This window comes from Cinclus cinclus, chromosome 2, assembly GCF_963662255.1.
Source record: "Cinclus cinclus chromosome 2, bCinCin1.1, whole genome shotgun sequence".
Taxonomy (NCBI): Eukaryota; Metazoa; Chordata; class Aves; order Passeriformes; family Cinclidae; genus Cinclus; species Cinclus cinclus.
Window position 1 is genome coordinate 32,574,126 of NC_085047.1, and position 18,077 is coordinate 32,592,202.

Consider the following 18,077-nt stretch of genomic DNA (forward strand, 5'->3'; position numbering starts at 1 on the left):
TGTTTAGAGTCTACTCTTCCCCCTTTAAAATCTTCAGAGATTGAGGGTTTGTCTTTTATTTTGATCTTTGCCTTTTGCTGCTGGTGTTTCCCACCATGGAGGGGTGATGGTTCAGCACTGCACATGGACAGGCTTGAGACCTAAATATAGCAGGGTTTAAGGTTATTTTCTTGGGTGATTTCAATAAGGGGGAAGAACAGAGGTGTATGAAACACCTGGTTTTGAGCAGCCCTGAGATCTGTGGGGGAAGAGGGGAAAATAAGCAAAGAGAAGGAAAATGTTAGAAAACAGCTTTTGCTGCCAAACAAAGCCTTCGTGGAACTACAGATTTTTGGCCATCCTCTTCATTTAACTAATAAATTAACTAAAATAATTGTAGCACAAATACTACATTAATTGAATGAGTAATGAAATTACAAAACTAACAGGAAAATACCTTAATATGAAAAGTTCAGGAGGGTTTCATATAATGAGAAACTGAAAGAAATGGCTGGTCCTGGAGGAGGTGAATCACTCATGTGATTCGTGGTGACCACGTACAGATGCAGGTGACACCTCGACAGGAACAGAAGCCTGTGCCAGGCCAGTGCTGCTCTGGGCACGGCCTCCTTTCTAATTTTATCACCAAAATTTCACTGCATTACCACTAATGTGGCAAGCAGATGTCCTTCAGCATTCACGCTGTCGCTGGCAGGAAGCAGCTAACCCTTAGCCCTATTTTTTTGTTACTTAGAAGAGTCTGACCACCCATGATTTTAAATGTGAGAAGTTCATTCTTGTCACTTCCAAATGTGTTCTTTAATTGTTCTTCCCTTGCCATCTAGTTTTGGCTTAGATTGTGATCAACCATGCACACTACCAATAAAGTTTGTGTGTCAGTGCATCAGATCAGAACTGCCCCTGACAGAGTCTGTAAAACCTTCCCACCTTCCTTCCCACTGAGGAGGATGAGGTTTTGTGTGGCTCTTGTTTGGTTTTCTCCTATCAAGTTGTTGTTGGTTTTTTTTGTTGTTGTTGGTTTTTTTTTTTGTGAGCTGGGAAAGCTTTCCACCAGTCTGGACACCTTGGCCCCATTGCACCAGCCCCACCATGCCTCCTGCACATCGACCTCCATGGATGTGCAGGTGGGCCAAGCGTATGCCCAGCCTTTGATCCCCCCTTCCCAATGCCTCAGCTTCCTTCTTACAGAAGAGAAAAGGGGATTAACTTTGGTCTTGGCCTGGAAAACACTTCTCCTCACCTGCTGTGGCCATGCCCCATGCTATTTCTTACAGAGGATGTGCCCTTTGCACCCAAATCCTGCAACCTCTGATGAGTCTTCCCCGCACCCTCCATGGGTTATGTCCCAATGCCTCCAAGCTCCCTGGTGTCCAGGTGGCCGTGGCAGTGCATGGTGCTCCAGTTTGTCCAGTTCTCAGTGCCAGGGCAATGCTGGGGCAAGTGCCAGTGCCTGGAGGGTCCCAGTGGCTAGTGACAGTGTCCAAGTATGCAGGTGCTGGTCCCAGTTCCAGTTCCCAGCTGATGCTGCTGGTATCAGGATAGCCCCGGTTCCCCATTCCTGTTCCCTACCCAGAACGGTGCCAGCTCCTGTTCCCACCGATGGGCCCATTTTCTGGATGATCCCGGGTCTTGGTGCCCGGGCAATGTTGGACCTGGATCCCGGCTCCCAGCAGGGTTCCCAGCTCACCAGACTGGTCCCCAGCTCCTAGACCAGCGCCAGCTGGAGCCCTTCCCATTTCCCACTACCGGGTGGCGGCAGTCCCCATTCCCCGTAGAGACCACAGTTCCCAGCAGTGGGGAGTGCCGGTTTCCGGCGCCGGCTCCCATTCCTAGCGAGAGTTCCCGGTGCCGGTTCGCTGTCCCAGTTCCCGGTTCCCAGTGCCGGTTCCCATTATTCCCGATCCCAAGTGCCGGTTCCCACTGCGGGCGCCGGTCCCCGTTCCCGGTGCCACTCGCAGTACCGGCGGCCTGTCTCTTGTCCCGGGCTCCGGTGCCGGTTCCCGGGCGCTCGGAGCCCGGCGCGGTGCGGGCGCAGGCGCGGTCCCTGCCCGCCCGTCGGGGCGGTGCTTGCGGGAGGCGAAGCGCTGCGGGCAGCGGCGCCTCCGGAGCGGCACCGGGCACCGGGCACCGGGCAGGTAAGGCGAACCCCGGCCCCGGGAGGGGGTGGCTCGTCCCTGCAGCCCCGCAGCTGATGCCTCCGCGGGGGAATGGCTCCGCGCCCCGCCCGGGGGGATCCCGCCGCGTCCTCGGGGGATGCTCGGGGGCACCTGTGGCTTTGGGAACCGGGCAGCGGCTGCATTCCGGGGTGGGGGCAGTGTGTGCTCGTGTGTGAGCGTGTATGCGCCTAAAGGGCTTTTGGGGAGGAAAAAAAAAAAAAAAAAAAAAGCCCGGAGCAGGCACCCTCCTCCTTCCCTGCGCGGAGCTCGCTGCTGCCCTTGCCTTCAACAAGCGCTGGTGTTTGGGGTGCTGGAAGTCGGGGTGCTCGCCGTGGCGCATAGGAAAGTTGCATGCCGGATGGTTAAAACCCCACAGCTGCCCCCCAGTTCAGCTTGTGGAGCTAGGCTGGACAGAAACTTTGAGCACCGAGGCCTCGGCTCTGGCTAGAGAGCAGCATTTCTGCGCTGAGAAAAAAATCCTGAGGTTTCAGTATGGTTCTTTGTTCTGGTTTTTTTGGGACAAATACATGGCAAATACATTTTTGGCTTTTAGAAAGTCTCCTGGAAAGTTAAAGCGACAGAGGGCTCCTGCTTTTAAGAAACTTATTGCTGGGGTGCAGAGAGTGATGGCTTTTGGGGTTTCCAGCAAAGATATGAATGTGGATTTCCCAATCCCATAGTTGTCTCCCTTCCCTGAAAAATGTTATTTTGAGCTTGAGACACCAGCTTGGTGCTTTCTAGCAGAGTGTGTCCCACTGGTTATGGCTGTGATCTTCTATCCCTCACCTCCCACGCTGGTAGCTGCAGGTGAGCATGGGCTGCACGCCTGGCTCTGCAGATCCACCCTGTGTCATGCTTGGATGTATTACCAGTTATTTATCACCAGTTACCATTTTTAACTGGATGCTGTGTTATCTCTGAGCTTGGTGGGGAGTTCAGCCATGGCAAATGGAGCTGGAATCAGAGCAGCGAGCTCAGTGAATCGCAGAGAATGCTCTTAAATCTTCAGCTGTTTGTCTTCTGCATCCAGCAAGAACCACGCTGCAGGCTTTCTCCAGGACTCGTTTTATCTCCATTCTATCTCGTATCTTTGAGGGATCCTCCTGCCAGGGTCAGTCTGGGCTCCAGTTGTGTTGAACTGGTGTTATACTGGAGGGAAGGCAACACGGCATCCCTGGAGCTGCATCTCTCACCCCTTGCTCTGCACATGGATAGTGGGCACCCCAAGGTGCAGGGAGCCTGGCTCGCCCTGCTGCTCAGGGTAACAATGAATTGAGGAGGAACAAATTTTGGGATACAGGTGTGAGCAAGTATCACCTGTTGGCAGCATCCTTGGGGCAGCTAGGACTAGGGCAGAGGAAAAGCAGCAGAGGCAGGCGTGGATGGAGGTGCAGAGCCTGATCCAAATGCTCACCACTTAGCTCCTGCTCAGTGCAACATATTGCTACAGGCACATCTGTCCTGGTGGGATCTATTTCCCCCTGCCATTCCCAGGAACATCAGCTGCCTCCTACTTATTTAAGCAATTCTTTCATTTGCATCACCTGGAGCTCAGCTCCAGCCCATGACCCAGGCAGCAGGGTTGTAAAACCCAAGGGGGCGTGAGGGCTGCTCTTTCAAAAACCCTTTCTCTACCCTTAGGAGTGGGATGTGAGGTCTAAACCCCCCCTGCAGTGGGTACACGTGTGCACGCATGGGGGCTGGCTCGCTCGGTGGATGGTGCTTGCCAGCAGCCATGTGCCAAAACTGGTTGGGAAAAACTTTCTTGTTGGCACCAGAATTAAGGATCAAGTCATGAGCAAAAGGAGAAGCAGGTTTTGAGGAAGCCAGCAGTGCTTGCTCTAGCAGGCCCTGCTCAGAGTAGAGCTCAAGTCCCTGTGTCATGTTGTAAGAACACCATGGTCACATGCAAAGCAGTGACACGTGAAATAGGGGCAAAGTGACATGACTAAGGCACTCAGGAGGTTTGCAGCAGACTCGAGTCCACTCTGCTCCTTGCCATCAGCACCCCAGTTCTTGTATGAAATTACTTAGGTGTGGCTTTGACATGGCCATAAGCCCAGGAAAATCCCTGCCCAGATGCTGTCTCCACCATGGCATTTTCTGTTCAAGGGAGCTTTCAGCTGGTGATGGACAACTACCATGGGTATTCTCAAGCCTCTGAGGTGAAGGGAGATGGAAACCTGGAACTGTTACTGAAGGGGTCTGAGCTGTAGCTGTGCTCTCATTTTTTAGGGGAAGGAGATGCTCCAGGTCTCTTTTACCTGGATGTGCCAGCAGTTTACACGGTGCATGTGGGAGTATGTCAGTGGAGAAGATTTCTGCCGGGGGGGTGCTGGAGGAGGTGACAAAGGGCACCGCTGGACAGATTAAGCCCACACAGCAGAGCTTAAATCTGCTTAAAGCATTTAAGGGAGGATCTGAGCTCGTTCTCATTTTTCATGCCAAGATTCGCCTGAGAAACCAAGCTGAGAGGTGAATGAGGTGCTCAGCCAGAGGGGAAGAGCTGACCTCGAGGAGGGGTTTCAGGCTATGGGGATGCCCCCTAAGTTGCATACCAGCCTGTACAGTGGGGCACGCTATGTCTGGACTTTGTGCTATGTTTAGAGATTGAATCATATTGGCATAGCCAAGACTGGGGATTCAGGGCTGTTTTGATCCATAATGCCCCTGGGAGCATCGCAAAAAGGCAAAGGGAAGCAGGCAGAGGGTGTTTGTGGGACACGGGTATGGAAGAGTTAACTGGAAAGACCAGGCTCTTCGATCTGGTGCTTGAGAGGGATTAACTCAGACTGGAGCAGGTGCAGGGAAAAGGGCTCTGAAGCTGCTCAGAGGGATGGAGAGCTATTATAGAAGGCTGTAAAAGCCCAGTGAAACAAAGGCAGAGAGGGGATGTGCTTGCTGACTCCAAATACATCCAAGGGGTGAACTCTAGGCAGGCAGAAGAGCGATTTAAACTGGGGGCAGTGTTGGTGCTGGGGTGTGAATTCATTCAGTTTACCTTAGGAGGCTTATCTAGAGGCTCTGCAACTGTGTCACATCAGAGGAAAGCAGGAGAGTGTGAATTAGGGCACATCACCTCTCTTGCAAGGTGCTTGGCTGTGATATAAGGAGGTCTTAGCATTTGTCAATGTAGGAGGCTGGGACTCTGGTCCAGACACCCTGTCCTGGTGTTTCCTTTGGGAAGGGCTGTGTTAGCCAAGCAGGTCTCACCATCTTCCTGATGTGGGACCAGAGCAGCCATGAAGCAGATGAAGCCCAGCTGAGATAATTTTTTGTCTTTGATAGTGCCTCAAAAATATGAATCCCTCTCTCCTTTTCCTGGTTGCTGCGTGGATTAATAACAAAGCATCGATGCTTTAAAGAAGGCTTTGGCTCTGATCCCAAGAGGAGATTTAGGCAGCGTTCATGCTGGGGTATGATGATACAAAGAACGGGTGCATCCTCTGAATCTGTTCACGCTTGTGCATTAATTATTGGATATTTTTGGCTGTCCAGAGATGCCAAGATTCTTCTCCTAATGCTTCCTCCAAGCAGGGCAGCATCAGGTTAATGCAGGGAGAAGGAGAAGGATGCAGCTGTGTCCTGAAGGCTGGGATCGAGTGCTCCCTCTCTTCCTCCTCACTAATCTCCAGAGGTGTCAAGTCCTTTCTCTGCAGATGTCCAGAGGTGAAACCCCTTCCACTGAGAAGCCTCCTCAGCCCACACAGAGGTGTTTGTTGTCCTCTGCTCCTTCCGTGGAGGTACAGGGCACACTTGGGCACCATTTACTTACTTATGTCTTCATGCCTTCATCTGGTTTTCTGAGGGGCTGTGGGGCACAGAGCCTCGACAGTGGGCTTGTGCTGACCTGCTCCAAGCCAGATGGTGCTCCAGCATCTCCCAGCCCTGCAGGCAGTGCCACGGGTGGGGAATGAGGGGCTGCGATTACTCCGGCTCTGCTCGCTTCCAGTTGATTACCCAGGGAGAAAGGGCCAGGCTCTGGGCACTGCAGAAAATGGACACAGACCCAGTGGCTTCATGGAAGCTCTGTTTTTCACCGGTCGAGCATCCGTCTGGCTGCATTAACCCTGTATCTGCTCTGAGCTCTCCCTCTCACACCATGGAGAATTTTCATCCATAGCTTATTCCTGCTAAATTGGCTTACACTGTAGAAGGTGCCCCTTTGACATAGGGGTGACTTCCTGAGGTCGTGGAGGGAAATAGGAATGGTTAGCATTGAGTTTTTCACCCTCTCTGGGAAAGAATCCTTTCTGCTCCTTTCACACTCTGTGGCCAAGGAGACTTTACAGTGTTTATTTTTCTGCATAATGTATTGGTTTTTCAGCCAATATTGCAGTTCCTCATGCTTTGGGGATCTTCCTGGACTGGAGATGTGACAGATGATACCCCTGCAAAGCCGTGCTGGGAGCCTGCAGGGTGTGCAGCATCTAGGTCAGAGACTGGCTCCTTTGGGCCTGGTCCAGCCCTTCAGAGGGGCTGGATTGAGCTCCTAGCCCCTGCCTGCAGCTTTTGTGTCCCAGTTCAATAACACTTTGATGCATTTTGCCTTAAAATACTCCTCTGGCAGAGAAAAGCTCTCCCCGCCCCTTGGTTTGCCCATGTGCAGAAATGACCAGTTTTAGTCCTTCCACCTTCCATCTGAGCATCAGCTCTGTTCCCTCCTGTCCTGTGGCTTCCATCCATCGAGAACGAAGGTTAAAGGGAGAGGGGACTATAAAGCATCCCAACCACCTTAAGTCTGCCCCATGCTGGGAGGCTGGAAATCTTAATGTGAAGCTCTGAAATTATTTGTGAGAGAGGGCTCCTTCTCAGTACCATGCAGGGACTTTCTCAGCTTATTGTGGCCCCCAGCAGAAGACAGATGTGTTGGAAAGGCACCAGAAGAGGCCGTGAGGATGGTCAGAGAGTTGGAGTACCTCCACTATGAAAACAGACTGAAGGAAATGAAATTATTCAGCCTGGAGAAAGGAGGGTTTCAAGGAGACCTTAGAGCACATTCCAGAACATAAAGGGGCTGCCAGAGAGCTGAGAATTTTTACACAGGCATGGAGAGACAGAACAAAGTGGAATGGCTTCAAACTGACAGAGGGTGGGTTTAGATTAGATGGCAGGAAGAAATTCTTTCCTGTGAGGATGTTGAGGCACTGGCACAGGTTGCCCAGAGAAGCTGTGGCTGCCCCATCACTGGCAGTGTTCAAGGCCAGGTTTGATGGAGCATTGAGCAACCTGGTCTAGTGGAATATGTCTCATGGCAAATGGGCTGGAACAGGATAATCTGTAAGGTCTTTTCCAACCCAAACCATTCTATGGTTCTATGATTCTATGAAATTTTCTCCTTGCTTGGCTGCAGCTCATCCTTTCGTGAGGAAGACTGCAGCCTTGGTTGATTCCTTCAAGGTTTATCATGTAACCTGGGCATAGCTACCAAACAAGGCTGCAGCAGACCAGGGCAGGGCCATGCTTCTACCATCAGGAACAGTACAGAATAATTACACAGAATATTGCTTCCATGTAGCTACAGCCTGACAGGCAGCAGCAGGTCTCTCTGAGCTCCAGGTGAAAAGGGCAGAGCTCCAGCTCTGCTCCTGCATTACCTTCCCTTAAACCACGATGCACTGTGTTTTTGTGGTTGTTGCTGGAGTGTTTTTGTTACATCTCCAAATAATCCACACAGTGATTTCTCTGGGTGACAAAAGGCACCCCTCCCTTGCAGGGAGCACTCTCCATCCCAGTTTTCATCACATTTCCACTGGTTTGAGCTCCTCTGACTCCATGGTGCAGGATGCAGGTGGCTCTGCTTGACTCCATCACTTCACAGCCCCTCCAGGGCTGTTCCACCATTTCTTCCAGTCCTGTATAGATACAAAGGACACGTGTCAGTTTGTCTCTCAGGGTTTGGGGTTAATTTGTTTTATTTTTTCTGAGGCACACCCTGGTAATCAAAAGCTTGCTATGAAATGTTTGCAGGGTTGTTGCTCCCAAATTCTTGAAGAGCTGGTCCTACCAGTTGTCTGAGCATGTGTAAATACTGTGAGGATTGCTTAGGGGTGATTAAGGGAGGTGATTTCTCTGCTGAGCAAAGGGAAGCCTTGATTTGATAAAAGCTGCAGCTGCAAACTCTGCTTTTTCAGAGCCAGACCCCCACTGCTGCATGAGTGCAGGATGGGGATGGTGGCTGCTGGCTGCTTGCCCAGCAAGTGTTACCTTTGGATCCTGGCAGGGCTTCCTGCGGGAGCAGGAGAGTGGTGATTTATTGCATCTAACACAGGGTTGTGTCAGGTTCCTGTCCCATGCAGGGGAGTGAAAACTCCTCCCTGTGTCACAGGGTACATCTCATGCATTATCTGCGACTTGCTGCTCCAGCTCAGAGCTGCTGCAACATGAGAGTGTCTAAAGAGATACAGAGCAAGGACTTGTGGCAGGGTAATGTCTGGGAGAGGAGGAGGGGGCTTAATCCTGATCCCAGGGCGCTGTGCTCAGCCCGAACTCTCCTGCTTGCTGCTCCATGTGGGTTAGGAACATGCTCTGAGCCACCTCCTGAGGACAAGCCAGGCCATACAGAGAATCCAGACAGACATCAGAGCAGTGATGGGCACTTTTGTTGGGGTGAGAGCAGGGTGATGGATCTGGCTGCCAGCCGTGGTAGCAGGAGCAAGCGCCGGCCATGCTGGGCTGCAGCAAAGCAAGAGGTCTTCAGAAGAGGAGGAATCCTCATCTGACAAGTGAGAGGTGTACCTGTCCATGGCAGACCGTGTTGGACTTCATGGCCTTTAAGATCCCTTCCCATTCAAACCATTGCATTGCTCTATGGTCTGGAACCCTGAGTGGAGAAAATGTGCAGTGCTCAGCATCGTGACCTGCATCCATCTCCCTGGAGAACAGGGGAAGCTTATGTCCAGTCCCTGCCTGGAGAAAGCAGCAGCCTTTCTCCTTCAAGAGCTGTATGGCAAACTCTTACTTCTGTGTTTAGAGAAGGGCAGCAGTGCTGAAATGAAGGAATAATGGGGGGAAAAGCTGGCTGGAGGCTGGGGGAGTTGCAGCATCCAAGGTAGAAACAGTTTGAAGAGCTCAAATTAAGACAGTGGGAACTTACATTCAGACCTTTCAGCTTGTAAGAACTGAATGGATCCAGTAACAAGGATTTCTAAAAAATCTCACAGATTTGTTAGATTTGAAGTTCTGCCTAAGAGGGGCCTGTTCAAAAGCACTAGCACTAACAGTTGCTGCAAGCCTTTAAAACTTTTATGCTCATCATACTTTAGAATAGTCACAGAAAGAAAAATTCTGAGTGCCTTGGTGCTTTTATTCAGGTTTGGGTGAGACAAAGAGAAAATCCTAAAATTGTTTATTAGCAAAAGTTGGGAGTCTTGGCATAGGTTTGAGACCTGACTTGAGGCCAGCAGCTGTAGGGCTGGGGCAAAACCTGTGGTGTGGACCCTGTTGTCAGAAGCAGTGGAGTGCCCCCATCAGCTGGAATTGCAGGAGATGATCCCATCCTGCTTGAAGTAGAGCAGGTCAAGGGATAAATTTCTGGAATAGCCAGATGCACTTCAAGAAGACACCTGAAGGACTTGGTTGTACCTCCAGGCCTCTGCTGGGACAGAGTTTTGGGCTCTGCCTACAGCAAGGGGTGAAGGTGATGGAAAGAGAAGAAATCCATTCCCTTGGGGATGGTGTTGTTATAGAATCACAGAATGGTTTGGGTTGGAAGGGTCCTTGAAGACCATCTCATTCCAGCACTGAGCAGGGACACGTCCCACTAGACCACCTTTCTCAAAACCCCATCCATCCTTACCTTGAACACTCCCAGAGAGAAATAGGGTGTGTTATGAAATGATTGCATCCTGAAGCTGCAGGAAGGATGCTCTGGATCAGCCAGAAGGACAAATACTGCAGCTAGCCCGGGAGGGATGATCTTGAAGGATCCAGCTGCCTCTCCTCACTCTCCTACAGAGTAGCTGCAGCCCAGTTATCTCTTCTGCTCCTCCCAAATGCTCTCTGTGCATTGTTTGAAGTTCAATTGCTTTAATCATCCCAGAGGCTGCAAAAGCTATTGAAGGCAGAGTATTTGCATGGAGACGTGCTGCATTTTATCTGCACTAATGATGAGTTTTCTGAATGGATTTTCTAGCTCCTCAGCATCTTAAATAAGCACCTCTGAGACCCATAATGCCCAAGAAAAAGGCTCACATGGCTACGTCAAGCAATGTCCTGTGACTCTTCTGTCCTTCCTTCTATCCACCTCATAAAGGTGGAGGCCTGCCTTTAGTTCATATTATTTTTGCCCAGCTGGCAAGAAAACCAGTGTGAGTGTATTGATGTGGTGCAAGGCTTCCAGTGGAGTCAGTGTGACTGGATTTAAAAGAAGCTGGTCTAGCTGTTCAATTAGAAACACTGAATAAATAATAGAAATACATTTTCAGTCCGATCCTGCAAAGATAGCATCCTCTCCTCTCCTCTCCTCTCCTCTCCTCTCCTCTCCTCTCCTCTCCTCTCCTCTCCTCTCCTCTCCTCTCCTCTCCTCTCCTCTCCTCTCCTCTCCTCTCCTCTCCTCTCCTCTCCTCTCCTCTCCTCTCCTCTCCTCTCCTCTCCTCTCCTCTCCTCTCCTCTCCTCTCCTCTCCTCTCCTCTCCTCTCCTCTCCTCTCCTCTCCTCTCCTTGTGATCAAAATGGATGCTGAGAAGGACACAGCAGCTGTGTAGGCTCATGGAGTTTGTGGTTTCCTCATGTGGAGTGACAGCCCTCCTGGGCTAAGCAGGAGCCATGTGGCTGGATGACCATAGGTGCAGGTGTCTCAGGTGTGTGTGTGAGAGAGTCTGCTCTTCCTAAGTTGTATTTTTCCAGTGCCTGAAAACCAAGGAGAAGGTTCTTGCCTTCTCCCGCACAAAGATGTATTTTTGGAGGCTGCATTGGCTGCTGAGCAAGCTTGGGAGTACTTTGGTGTTGCTGCCACTCTGTGCTGCCCCTTACAATTATTAACCAGGGTCAGAGTGTGCTGGGGCATGAGGAGTTAGTGAAGCCATAGCTGTCTCCAGGGACTTGGCATTGGTAAAGCCCACTAATTCACCTTTTGTTACTTGTCCTGCAACTCCTGGTGATCTCCCATGGTTTTTAACCCTGCTGTGGCCTGGGAAACAAGCCTAACCCCAGGGATCAAACAGCATGTGGAAAGGTGCCCCAAACAGCTTCTGTGTTCTCCCCAAACCAGGAGTGGATTGGGGTGAGCTGGACCCTGAGTGGCGAATATATTCAGCACGTCTCTGCTTTCCCTCATCCAAGGCTGGCTGCCTGGTGGCATGTTACTGCCTTGCTCTTTCCACTGCTTTTGGGTCTGTCTTTCTGCCACCACATTTTGCTGTTGTTCCATCCTTCTCCCTGCTATTCCTGCATCCCTCCAGCCCCCTGCATTTTCTGATATAGTAGGAGATGCTGCCACCAGCTTTGCTTTGAGCTTGTTACTGTTTGCTCTGCCGGGATGCCTTCAGACATGTGCCCTGATCCCTTCTTAGGGTCTGTGCTGAGGGAAGGGCCAGTCTGGTGCCACAAGCCCGATTTGTGTGCAAAGCTCTGGCCAGGCAGAGCTCGAGCCAGCACGGGGTTATGAGAGTGTTCTCAGTATGGGGCTGCCTTTTCTCCTGCAGCTCCAACATCCGACTGTGTTTGCAAAGGGTGACTCATAGCTGCAAGGAACGAGGAACTCCCCAGCCAAAGGCCTCCGTCCCAGTGTGACTCATCCAAGCAGAAAGGGAGCTCCTGGCCAGCACACCCCAGACCCTCTGACTGGCTGTGTCTCCCCCTGTGCTGTTGTCTTGCTGTTAAAAAATAAAGGGATGATGTTCTGGTGGGAAAAAAAATAAATCCAGAGGAAATAAAGCAAGTATGATAAAAATCACCGCATTGCCGGAAACAGCCTTCAAATAAATGCGTCATCTTATCTCCAGTTGATTTTGTGCAGATGCTGACAGCCAGGCGTGTTTTGGTGATGTGGAGTCACTTGCAGTCACTTTCTGTCAGGATGTGTGACCTTGCCCTTTCCCTGGCCTGGGTGCAAATGCACTTTTTAAGGAAAGATTGTTCTTGATTCATACAATTGTAGAATGGTTTGGGTTGGAAGTACCTTAAAGATCTTCTAGTTCCAACCCCCTGCCATGGGCAGGAGCACCTTCCACTAGACCGTGTTGCTCAGAGTCCCATCCAGCCTGGCCTTGAACACTTCCAGGGATGGAGCATCCACAGCTTCTCTGGGCAACTATGCCAGTGCCTCACCACCCTCACAGGGAAGAACTTCTTCCTGATATCAAATCTAAACCTACTTTAGTAAACCTACTAAACCTACTACCTTTCAGTTTAAAGCCATCCCAGATTGTCCTATCACTACTTGCCATTGTCAAAAGGACTTTTGTTTGTTTGTTTGTTTATTTTCAGTAATAGCCAGCTGTTAGACAGCACCTTCCTTTGCAGGTCCTTGTACCCCATCCCCCTTTGCAGAAGGGACCAGGATCTCTGCAGAGGGAGAATGTTGCTTTTTTCTTGCTCCACAGAGGAGGAGGAGGATTCATCAGGGAGCATATGCTGTACTGGCTTGCAAAAAGCCAGAGGGTTTACTCAGAACAAACAGCCCTTAGCCCCATCAGGATGTTTTTTGGGGCTAAATCCACCACACTGAGTTTCTGAGGGAGAGCAGCTAGTCCCTGTGGTTGTTCATGCAAGATTAACCCTCAGGCTGGAAGGTGCCATGTTAAGGTGTCCTGATTTGGATGCCATCTGTGCTGTAGCAAATCACTGATTAAAATCAGAGCTTAATGTAAGCATAATTAAGAGTAAAAATTATTATTTCACCTTTAGCCTAGCAGAGCTTTTAGCTCTTAAATGAGAACAGAGACATGACCTGATGAGGAAAAGAGATAAAGGCCAGGAGGGGACATTCAGTGCTCTGTTCTTCAACAATGTTGTTTCAGCAAGTAACCACTGTAAATGTTCAGTAATTTCCATTTTGGCTAAAGCAGCTGCTCTGCAAAGATGTCCAACTGTGCTCAGAAACATCTGGACACGAGCTACCTGTAACTTCCTATGAGAATTAGCTTCACTGGTTAACCGCAGTCAATTTGAGAAGAAATGATGTCTTGTTTTCTAATTTCCATCAGTATGGTTTCATCTTCCTCTCCTTGTGGACATTGCTAATGCAGGATTCTGCACTGTGCTGCTGGCTCTGGGCCATGCCATTTGGGGTCTAAGCACAGCTACGGTATATGCACAGCTGGGAATGGGAAAGGGTATTGGGAATGGGAAAGGGCTTTGGGAATGGCACTGGCACAGGTCACCCAGAGGAGCTGTGTGAAGAGGGTTGGAACTAGAGCATCTTGAAGGTCCCTTCCAACCCAAACCATTCTATGATTCTAAGATGACTTGAGGCTTTTTTTGTTTGTGGGTGGCATAGAGTTGTTGGCCAAGAGGTGTGGAGTGCTTATCTTGTGTTCAGTGTGAGCAGTGTGTGACAATTCGAGTGTTTCTTCTTTCCTGGGTCCTGGAGAAACAGTGTGTAAAGGTCTCCTTGCATCGACAAGGTTTCCTCTGCTGAGCTGGGCTTTTGTGCTGGTAGGTGAGAGGATAACCCTGGTGCTGCCACATGTCTGTCAATAGAAACACCCAAGGAGGCTGTAAAAAATTATTTAAACAGCATAATTAGAAAAAGCCTGTCTGCTGCTCCAAGCACCCCACTACTGAGCCCTATAACTGCACCTGGTTGAGGATTGGGCAACCACATGCCTGGTTCCTGCTTCATCCTCCATTCGGCTGATCCTGTGCTTTTGCAATGTGATACCAAAGCCTTCTCCTGTTTAGTGGGAACGGAGCTGAAGGGCAGCAGAACCTGTCCTTTAGAACAAAGTGTTTTGTCTGACCTGGAGGCAGACAGCTGTAGGATCTACAAGAGAGGAGGCTTTGCTCCTGGCCAGGCTGCAGCCTTGTGATAACATAAGCTTGGTGAGCCCATGCCAGCGGTCTGAGAAGCCTCTGAGCTGGAAGGCAAGGAAAGGAAGATGCTTGGAGGGGAGCAGGAAAGGGCCTTTCAGCAGGTATTTGGTCCTGGCCAATGCAAACACTTTCAAGCCTTCTCCCTTTTGCAGTTCTTAGAGCCCTGATTGTTACCAGCTGGCAGGAGCTAGAGCACCTGGATGATGCTGGAGGTGAAAAGGGGAGTCCACAACACCCCTGAGTCATAAGTCTGGCTCACTCTTCCAACAAAGTATTTTCTTGTTTAACTCCTTCATGGCAGGACTGAGGTTGCAATCAGACCACTGTTTATAAAAATTCATGCTGAGAGTGGTGAGTGCAGATTTCCCTCCCTGCTCACATGCAGGCACATGCATATTCAAGTGTAGGGTTGTTAATTCAAATCAGGCATGAAAACACCCAGTTCTTGCACTCTGGGAGCATCTGAGCTTGGTCCAAGAAGGCAAAGAGTAATTGGACAGCCTTTGGGCATTTTAATGTGGCAGAGGTGAAGTTCAGCCTGGTAAGCATGAAATGCTGCAAATTAGAGAGAGTAATGAATTTTAACACTGCCCTAAGAACATTCCCTCTGCCCCTTCCTTTTAATTATTTTGCAAGGTGGGGCTATTTTTTTTTCATTTGTTTGTTTTTCTAAATGATCCTGAACAGTATCCCTTCCCCTTCTGCTTTGCAACTCAAATCCATCTACACACTGTCATGTGAGAGTAGCCCTGCAGCGAGGACAGATGGCTGGCAAGGTGACAGTCACTGTAGGGTGGGATAGCAGGGCAGAATTCAGGCAAATTTGGGCATCAGAAAGGCTGGAACTCCTTGGCTGAGATGACCGTGGTCCTGTTCTCATAGGGATGGACATTGCACAGGGTGTCTTGTGAAAGTCAGTGTTGCAGGGATCATTGGAAAGCACAGCTCTAAGCTGCAGGGTGTAGCAGTAATTTTATGAATGAGCAGCCAAGTGCCAGCCCTTGGCCATGGTACAGGCTGCAGAGCAGCATCTCCAGCATCTCCTACATCAAACCCAGAACTCCTGCCTTTAACTTGAGTGTGGCTTTTAGACAGGTGCCAGACCTCCTTCCTCCCCTCCTTTCCAGGCTCCCTTCCTCATCTTGCTGGTTCTTTCTGCATAACTCCCATGGAAATATCTTTTCCTGTCTCTCAGCCCAGTTCATGCACCAGTCCAAGTAATTAATCTTGGATGTCAGCTAACAGCATCTTCCTCCTCTCCCAGCCTGTTGTATTCCTGCAGAAGGCAGTTGCCAACCACCTTTTCCCAGCACTGCTGCTTTCCCTGTGTCTCTCTGTAGCAGTGAGTGCTATCACTGTGAAAGTCTTGGCCTGACTGTCACTCAGAAGGAGCTTGTTCAGTGCCAGGATGTCCCCATGACCTCCCTGGGTACATCTCCGTTATTTTTTCACCCCTTCTTCTGCTGTGGATATGAAGGCCAGTGGCATCCCTGACCCTCTTAGCAAGGTGGATTTGACTACTAAGTGCATTCCCTGACTGCTCAATGAGGCTGTCAGCCTTTCTACATGGAGTAAATTTGATGTATTATTTGGGGGTTTATATCAGGCCATTTATTTTTAAGGCTTTTCTGAGGGCAGGTGATGCACTTGGGCCTCTTTGCAGCACCTGGGATGCTGCGAAGCATCTGGTATTGATGGGAGGGAGAAAATCCCCAGGAGCTGCTTTTGCAACTCCTCCTCAGTAGCACAGACCTGTGGAGCAGCGAGCAAAAGGATTATTTTGAGTTCACTTAAGCTCTGACTGATGAGCACTTGTGCTTCTAATCAAGATGATAAATGTTGTCAATTAAAACCTGTGCTTTGCTCTTCAGATTTCCATAAGTGAAGTGTTTTTCTCTCTTCCAGAGGAGAAAAGGCTGGCTGGATGGGCAGTGCTCCTGGAGCACCAGAATGGGCATTAGCTTAGCTCTCAGACACCTGCTTTCCTTCAGCTAATCCTAGTGGTTCATTAACAAGGGATGTGACACTGCTACTTAAATTGGTGCCAACCATAAGTGATCGTATAATCCTTGGGATTTTGGATGTTTACAAATTATCTGCTTCCAATTAGCCATTACTGCCATGTCATTATCCTACCACATGTTATGATAACACAACAGGCATATGGTTTCTATATGTCTCACTAGGAGGGGTGAGAGGTCAGCTTGCTGGATGCATCCACCCACTGGATCCTTAGTTTTACCATGATGGAGACTAAAGCTGAGATTATGTCACTTAGGGATGTGCTTTAGTGGTGGACTTGGCAGTGCCGAGTTAACAACTGGCATAGGTGATCCTAGAGGTCTTTTCCAACCTCAGTGATTCCATGCTTTCATGGTTATGTGGCACACACATTCCCATTTCTTTACGGAAGTACACTAGACATTTCCAGACTGAGGTCACTAATGATCAACTTTTGAAAAATGACATCCCGTTTTGGGAAGAGATAAGGATTGTACATGGCTGTTATAAATAAATACAGAGGAACTTTAGGGAAGGAGTTTTGAAAAAAGTCTGTGATTAGGTAGTGGGGAGCTATGCAGAACTCCCCTTTTCCTTGTGCCTGACCAAAGGGGTTGGTACCCAGTGACCAAAAGACCAAAAGACCAAAGGGGTGATGCAGCAGTGATGGAGAGGTGCTGATCTCTCTCTGGGGGGGCATTTGAGCAATGGTTTCCTGCTGTCTGGATTGCTAAATTCACATCTCTGTCCTGGAAGGAAGACGCTTGTCAGGAAGGAATAATTAATCCAGAAACACGTGGTGCTCTGCCAGGAGATCTTTTTTTTTTTTTTTTTTTTTTTTAATTAAAACCCCATCTGATAAAGTCTGCTGAGAAATTGGCGTCTCTGACAAAACCATGAAATGCGCCGTTTTGTGAGCTGAGGCTCCATGGTGGGGGTGCTCTGGGTAGAGCTCAGCCCCCACAGCTGTGCACACCCATCATGCAGGGGGTGTCTTTTCCTCCTTTGCCTCCGAGGGCTGTGTTTCTCCCAGATGAGTTACGGATTTGTTAAGAAGCAGGACACCAGCTATTATCCACTGCTATGGTTGGTGTTGTTTGGCTGGCTCGAGGGGTAAATGGGAGTCCCAACCCTGGGGGCTGACCAAGGTACGCTTGGGCTCAGAGGTGGTTGTCTTCAGCTGCGATGTCTTGGTGCTGCCACTCAAATGCTGCAGAGGAGGATTGAGTGTCCCTGGCCAGACCGTGTCCTGTCTCATTCCTGCTCTGCCTGTCCTCCAGAGCCGGTGGGGAAGGATGTTTTCCTCAGTGAAGCCGTACGAGAACCAGCGCTACACCTCCCTGAAGAAGGAGTGCCAGCGGCGGAAGCAGCTCTTTGAGGACCCGCTTTTCCCTGCCAACGACGATTCCCTCTTCTACAAGTCAAGGATCCAGGGTATCCAGTGGAAGCGACCCAAAGTAAGTGCACCCTCCCCTTGCCCCTCAACACTGCTTTCTACCATCTCTGCTCTCAGGCATTCCTAACAATGCTTCACCAAGGCTGTCAAGCCCCAGTCGACATCTCCTCTCCCCAGCAGCCAGACCTGAGCCTCTAGGGTGCCAGGAAGACCTTCTGCACTCAGGTCGAAGCTCTTCTGCATCCAGTGAGGTCCAAGAACAAAGGAGGTTTTTCTGTGGCTCAGTTTCCCCATGCATAAACCAGAGAGATGGTTTGCAGCTGGGTTGGTGCTGTGTACCAATTGGAAAGGGAAAAGAAGATAAGGTTTGGGTAGGTGAGGTGGTTTTGGGATCTTTGGGGGAGAGGGTGGTCGTACCCATCCTTCCTCTTCTGTGCAAAAACCTTGTCCTCTGCCTCTCCTCCATGCTGCTCTGTCTGTCATGAAGGCAGGTTGCGGGAGGCTGGGGGTAACATTGCCTGTCCCCAGTGTTACCAGTCCCTCTTCTGC

At 50.0% G+C, this 18,077-nt stretch overlaps 1 protein-coding gene across 1 annotated transcript in view; it reads left to right on the forward strand.

Annotated features, from left to right (window-relative positions):
* The first annotated feature begins 17,427 nt into the window (after positions 1-17,427).
* The window catches only part of CAPN5 (calpain 5), a 35,023-nt gene continuing 34,373 nt past the window's right edge, over positions 17,428-18,077 (forward strand). Inside the window, exon 1 of the mRNA XM_062513837.1 lies at positions 17,428-17,589. Within this exon, the coding sequence (XP_062369821.1) occupies positions 17,428-17,589 (162 nt within the window). The remainder of the gene's footprint in view (positions 17,590-18,077) is intronic.